Source organism: Corvus moneduloides, chromosome 1 (genome assembly GCF_009650955.1).
Source record: "Corvus moneduloides isolate bCorMon1 chromosome 1, bCorMon1.pri, whole genome shotgun sequence".
Classification (NCBI taxonomy): domain Eukaryota; kingdom Metazoa; phylum Chordata; class Aves; order Passeriformes; family Corvidae; genus Corvus; species Corvus moneduloides.
The window spans coordinates 164,902,541-164,909,735 of record NC_045476.1 but is presented as its reverse complement, the minus strand read 5'-3'; the positions used below and the strand labels follow the sequence as shown (position 1 = coordinate 164,909,735).

Genomic DNA, 7,195 nt, shown 5'->3' with positions numbered 1-7,195 from the left:
TCAAATTATTGCAATCAAAGGAAGCCAGAGAGGAGCCCGTGCCGGTATAAAACCTTCCTGGGGTGCATCTTCCCCCACTGCTCTGGCTCTGAGGGCACAAGGACCAACCATGAAGGCTTTTCTGGTCGCCCTGCTGGCTGCAGTGCTGTGTGCCCAGCAAGGTAAGGAGCTCCGGAGGTTGGGAGAGCCAGAGGAGAGGAAAAACAAGGAGATAGAGGAGGGACAAGAGGGTTTGGCAGCTTTTGTTGCAGCTGCTGAGGTCTTGGTGGGGTTTTTTCGGTGTCAGCCACGGCGAGAAATATTTGGTGTGGTTGAGTCTTCACTCCTGGGTGGGTTCTCTGTAACCCAGAGGAGAAGAATTCTGGTTTCTCACACCCTCAGATATCCACCTCCAACCACTCAGAGCTGAAGACACGACCTGAAAAACGCTGACAGGAATCAAGCAGGGCTCAGAGTTTTTGCCTTTGGTTTGGTTTTTGTTCCTGAATGAAACTTGAGGAGCTGTTGTGGACGAAAGCGTGGCTGGTCTTGGCACCACATCTCCTGCCAGCGCTTCACTTTATTCCCCACAATTCCCATTAAGTAGCAAGGCTGCTGGCAGATATTTGGAGGCCTCAGAGCTCTTTGCTCCTAAATTGGAAGAGCTGTTAAGTGCCTGGGAGTATTTGGAATGGGATGCACAACGCTCTGCTCTTGTCCTCTTTAAAAGGAGGTGCAGCCCTACCTGGATAATTGTGGGGGAATATCCAGTTGGGAAATATTGGCTCTGGGCATGGATTTGCCAGCCTGAGGAGCAGAGTTTGCACCGTTAGGGTTATTTCTGGCTGCATTTGCAAAGCTCCAGCTAATGGAGGGTGGAGGGAAGACGCAGGAAAGGCTTTAGAGCAGCTCTAATGGCTCAAGCTGTTATTGTTTCCTGGCTGGAAGGGATTTTCCTTGGATCACTTAGGGAACATCAGTGCTTTCAGTTGCTCTCAGGCACGTGCTGAGGACTCGGCTCCATCTGCAGCAGGAAGTGGTTTGGGAAATTTGGCAGAAAAACAGATCAGGGAGCGCTCCGGAGTCTGTAAAACGCAATAATTCTTGCCAGGTCTGGGTTTTTCTTTGCCTGCAAAAGAACAGGAGCCCCCAGCTCGGGTCAGGGAACCTGCAGAGGAGAGGTGGGAGGCTGAAAATTCCCAAGTGATAGAGAAATAGTGAGAGATGAGAAGGAGAACTTAAATCTGGTTTGCAACAAGGCTGATTTTACCTCCTGCTATGCAGAACACCTGAGCTTGCAACACCTGGCACTGGAAAGGAGCAGAGAATCAGCAAATGATAAAATGGTTTGGATTGGAAAGGACCTTAAAGATCTTCCTGTTCCACCCCCTGCCATGGGCAGGGCACTTTCCACTATCCCAGGTTGTTCCAAGCCCCGTCCAACTTCCCTTGAAGCATCTGGGAAGGTTTCAGAGCATGTCAGTCCTGCGCTGAGACACCCAGAGCTCCCCAGATCACAGAGGGGAGGCTTTTTTCCCTCCTGCTTGGGATAGTTAGAGACTAAAAGGGATTTCAACTCTCTTTTAAAACTGCTTCTGGAATTGTTTAACCAAGTGTCATGGGCAGACGCAACCTCAGACAAGAGCTTGAATCAAGAACAAACTTTGGAGGGTCACTGGGAAGGGATTCCTTGCTAAAAACAAGCCCAAGTTCAATTGGAAGGGGCTGTTCTGTGCAAAAAGAGCCTTCCCAGGCTGAGAAAGTCGGGAAAAACAGAACCAGGGAAATCTCAGCCTCATGGAGACCCCTTGCTGGTTTGTAATTTTTGTTCACCTTTAGCCAAGAGCTCTTCACCGCTGGTGACAATGGAGCAGGATTTCCTGAGAGCAGCCCAGCTGCCTCTGTTACCCCTGCCCCGAAATGAGGAGTATTCCTTGGAATTTTGGGCAGGAGGGAAATAACTTCCACCAATTGTGAATCCACCTCCAGGGAACGAGAAGGCACATCTGTGTTGTAATGGCCAGCCTGGAAGTTTGATTAAATTTACTTCAGTTGTGCCCAGCAATATCCCACTTTCTTCTGGCTCGGTGATAAACCTGGCTCGGCACTGAGGAAAAAATTCCGTGGAGAACATGTTGTTCCAGGTCCTGATAGGAATAATCCATCCATTGTCCAGGACAGCCTCTCCCAGGGAACTCCCTTTATTGTGGTGCCTCAGTAATTTGGCTCCCAGGGGTATCATTACTCATTAATTAATTCATGTATGGGCAGGGTTTTGCAGCTGTAGAGGGAAAACATTTAAAACTGAGCTCTAGAATTGGACCAGTTCCTCCTCTCCTTGCCAGACTATGCTTTTGGAGGTTGGTTTTCAACAAGGCCAACGTGGATCCTGGGGAGAAGAAAAAACCACCTGAAAATGCTGCTCAGGCTGAAAAATGTAAATTTAACCACCTAAAATCTCCAGTCCAGGAAGAAAACTTGGTTTGTTTTCTATCTTTGCTTCCTCAGCTCCATTAATCCAACCCAAACTTATTTCCCTTGCTGTGAAAAGTTGTTCACACCAGACTCTTCCCTTTGTATTTTCCAAGGCTTTTGGCACCTTTTTTCCCAGGAGGCAACTGCTGGGAACCACTAATCTGTGTCGTGGGTGTTTTTTCCAGCTTCCTCCCTGTTTTGCTACACCTGTGACAATGAACATTCCAACTGGAACTGCTTGAAAACCTACAAGTGTGAGGACCATGAGAAATACTGCACGACCACATACAGCTCTGTTGGCTTTGGTGAGTCCCAGAAATTGGATTTTTTTTTCCTCTAGAGACATTGCTGGGGAATTTTGTTTTAGGGAATTGTTTGGTTTTATTGGAAAGGATGATTCTGAGGTTTAAGGGTCCCAATGTGATGGGTGTGAATCCTTCGCTGTGCATCTTGGAGATACCTCAAATATCTCTTTGAGGTAGAAGGGACCTTCAGGATCACCTCGTTCCAGGGACTCCTCCCACTAGACCAGGTTGCTCCAGCCTGGCCTTGGACACTTCCAGGGATGGGGCAGCCACAGCTTCTCTGGAAAACCTGTGCCAGGCCCTCACCACCTTGTGGAAGGGCTGGCTGGAGCACCCAGATTTCAGGAGCAGCCTCTGGTGTTTGATCTGAGATGTTTTGGTATGGAGAATGGAAAGGGGTTGGGTGTCAAGAACAGGATTTTAAAATCTGGGAATGCATTGGAATTGCTGTCCTACAGGAATCACAGAATCATTTAGGTTAAGAAAGACCTCCAAGATCTCAAGGACAACCTTTGACTGGCCACCACCTGGGCAACCAGACCAGCGATTTAGGCTGGTGTGGGTTTCCATCAAGGACTTTCCAGTGTCCCACATTTTATCTAGGGATTGTGGAATCACACCCAGCCCCATCAAACCCCCTGTGAGCTTTAATTGCTGTGTGGAAAATTAGGCAAATTGCAAATCCACCTCCTCTTCTCAGCTCTTCCAGAAGAATCCTAAATCCCAGATCTCCTTTCTTATCCCTTCTCCACCCAGGCAAGGATATAGGACACCGCATCACCAAGAAATGCTCTGTGGACTGTCCTGAGACCAACGTGGACTTTGGGATGGCCGCTTATTCCACCAAGTGCTGCAGCACCTCCCTGTGCAACTTCAGCGGCGCCAACAGCATCCGGATCAACTACGCCGTGATCCTGCTGGGAATCGTGGGAAGTTTGATCTGTGTCCTCAGGGCAGGATTGTGATCAGGGGTGGCAGAAGATGTGATCACCCGAGAAGCCACAAGGTATTCCCCAAGTGAGAAACCTCAGCCAAATATTCCCAACAGCGACCCCGTTTTATTCCCAGACACTGCTTCAGATCCCAACGTGACACGGCAGTGTAGCTCCTATTTTTCCCCCTGTTGTTTTATATTAATTTTTCCCTGGAAAAGCTCTTTTGATAGCACGTGTGTGATAACTGTCAGGAAAAATAAAGATTTGTGTTATTCTAGAGTGTGTTTGTTGTATCCACACCAGGACCAGCCTGAGAAATCAGCTTGGCTTCACATTGAATTCCTCTTTTTAGCACTTGGAAGACTTCTCCAGGCCTTTCCCAACTTTCTTCCATCCAGCAGCTCCAGACACTCCACAGAGCTTGATGGTCTCCCAGACCCCTCAGAGATAAGGAACGGTGTCAGTCTGGAAAGGTCAGAGATGTTTGTGTTATTCCCATTGCAGACAACAGTGGGAATTGTTTTGTAGATGCTGAGACAGGACCAGGAATTTGGTCCTGCAGGAATTTGCACCGGGAAGTTCTCCTGGGATCTCTGCAAGGTGGGTTGTTCCAGCTTTTAAAACAGGTAAAGGTCTCACCCCAAGATGCTGGAGATGTCCAAGGTAAGGAAAACGCTGCTGGAATCTGTCCTCACGGAAAGGCCACGTCGGTGCCTGCTTGGAGATGCTGCTGAATGATTGCTCCTGATTTTCCTGTGGGAAATGGGCAGGAAGAGCCTGGGAAAGGTGATGGTGTCTGAGTTGGTTGGGAGGTCTCTGCTCCATCCCTTTCCAGGGTTTCTGCTGCATTTCCAGGCTTGGGGATGGAGGAGATGGGATGGAGATCCACTGCAGCTCTTGGGATGGAGATTCCCTTCTGCTCTTGGAGGAGCAGAACTACAGCTAAAACAGGCAAATAAAATAATCTTGGAGCTGGGGAGTGCGGGATTCCCAGCTTAAAAGTGCAGCACTGAATTTTGGGAAGGTTTTTATAGAGGCACCTGGAAAAAAGGCCTCCAGCCCGGTTTTATTTGAGGGGAATACTGCTCTGGATTTGAGGGGAATCTTGTGCTGGATTTGAGGGCAATCCTGTGATAGATTTGAGGACAATCCTGTGCTGGATTTTAGGGGAATCCTATTCCAACAGCACTGCAAATTCCACGTGTTTCTGTGCAAGGGGAGAAACCGCAGTGCTGGGTTAAGGTTGTAAAGAAGGGATTAGGTTTAGTCATCTTATAAAGATTTAATTTCTGGTCAAGAAGGGTGTTCTGGAATTTATTTCAGTGGGATAACTGAAGTGGAAGTGTTGTAGAATTTCTGTGGGGAATATTTCCCCAGAAACTTGGGGCTTTGCACTTTTTTTTAATCGCTTTTCCCATCACTTTATGTTAATCACAATCATTTCTGCGACGCTTCTCAAAGCTTTTGGCCAACTCAAAATTCCACATTTAGTAACAACATCTGAATTTCACAGCTACTTTTGCATTACAGCACTTGTTCGATGAAAATCACATTTTCCCCCCAAAATAAACAATTGTTTGCCCTTCTCATGTGACAATTTCAACCAGGTTTAGAACAAGATAAGCAAAACATTCTCTTTTCCTTCTCCACTTCATTGTCAAGGGAAATAAATCTTTCCACCTCACCTTCCACTTTCACCTCCCGTTAAATCCCCTGCTACTCTTTCCAGAATCTCCCTGAATTTCATGAATTCCAAATTCTTGTAAACTGGGATTTAATCTTCTCCTTTGCCTTGGTTCTTCTCGTGTCCTCTGTGTCCTTCCTGCCCACATGGGCTCCTTTCATTCTGTCACCTGGCTCTGGCGAGGGACAAAATATCAGAGGGCCATATGGGACCAGCTGGAAGATTTCAGGAATATCTCACGGAAAATCTGTCAGGAATCCTACAATAAAGCCTTTAAGAAATCCAGTCTTGCCTTCTCCAAATCTCAGCAGCTTGCAGGAGACAGGGGATATTTTAGGGTTTGGCATGGATGAGAGTTTGAGGGAAGGGGAAAAAAAAGCAGCGCCTGAGCTGCTATTTCTGAACCTGACAGAGGATGCTGTTGGAGATAAATCCCAACGTAGGCTGGCTCTGGAACAGAACAGCACCTCCTTGGGATTGGAGCCCTCCAGATAGGCCCCGACAAACATGGATTTACCACTAAAAACTCATTAAATCTATTCTGGCTTGGGGAAAATAAAACATTTCGCAATATTTTGCGCTGGCATGGAGGGAGCTTTGTTTTCCTCCTGGCGGGTGCCTTGAGGAGGCTGAGGGAGCCAAACCTCGCCCCTCCTCGGAGCTTTTTTGGGTAATTGCCACCTCTGTTCCAACTGAGTTTCGTGCTCTGCCTATTGGGAAAGCCAGAATTTCCTCACCTTACTCATGCAGGGCTCCAGAGGGACAATGTTTATAAGTCCAGTTTGGAGGTGTTGGAAAAACTGACTTCACGTCAGGAACCCGGCGTGCTTTCCTGGTGAGGTGATGGCTGGAGGTGGGTCATGTTGGAAGCCCAAAATATTCCATCGAGATGGGAATCTGAGCAAGTTGGAGATAAGGAAAAAGGGAATAAAGCAGATGGAGAGCAGCAAGGGGCAGAGGCGCTGGCAGAAGCTTTGGGGCATCCCCCACAGCTCCAAGGGTCACGCGAGAGGATCCAGCTGGACCTTTCCCGGGATTGTTGCCTCTGTTCCCGTGACTTGATGGCAGAAAGGCAACGGTGGGAGGGAAAAACAACAACGATCCCAAGAAGATGGGAAAGGTTCTGATTTTATACAGGGAGATTGGATGAAAGACGATCTAAAGGAAAAAAGAAGGAGGAATAAAGAGCACAATCTGGGAATCCGATGGAATACTCCTGTTTGGCATTTCACAAATTCTCTTTTTCTGAAGACTTAATGAGTTGAGATCGTTGCTCAGCCAACCCCTCCTTCTCCGTGCTTTAGTTGGTTTGTGTTTTCCTCCCTGACATTTATTTTTTCTGGTGAACTAGTAAAAAATTCCCAGCTTGTTCCATGCCATGGGAGTGGGTGTTATTTCTATTTTTTAACATAAATTGTCATTTTTATTCACTCTGTGGATTTTATTTTCTAATAAGATAACATTTTCTCCTCATAAAAAATATCCCAGAACCATTTCTGATTTTGAACTGCTGCCTTAAACAGGAGGCAGAAAATGATGCCTGGTCCCCTATGAAAAGCAGAGGAAGGATTCTGCTCTTCTGATCTCACTGTCTTGACAATCCTGGGAGACATTTGGGAGAAGTTTCCATCCCAAATTCAATTTTAAATTTAAATTCCATCATTTCCATATGTGAAAGGACACGATCTTGGGGGATGCAGCCTGCTCTGAGACCTGGAAAGGAAAATCTTATTTTCCAGGGAAATTGCTTTGTTTTTGTGTTTTGCTTTTCCCCTCACTTCTCCAGAATTAGAAACAGTTGCAGAGTTCACGTCAGC

The 7,195-nt window shown here is 47.0% G+C and overlaps 1 protein-coding gene across 1 annotated transcript; it reads left to right on the top strand.

The window, feature by feature from the left end:
• LOC116435371 (lymphocyte antigen 6E-like) lies at positions 1–3,971 on the top strand. The gene is made up of 3 exons (XM_032091683.1): positions 1–161; positions 2,640–2,759; positions 3,516–3,971. The coding sequence occupies exons 1-3, from the start codon at positions 110–112 to the stop codon at positions 3,722–3,724; spliced, it is 381 nt and encodes a 126-aa protein (XP_031947574.1). The 5' UTR covers positions 1–109; the 3' UTR covers positions 3,725–3,971.
• The last annotated feature ends 3,224 nt before the right edge of the window (positions 3,972–7,195 follow it).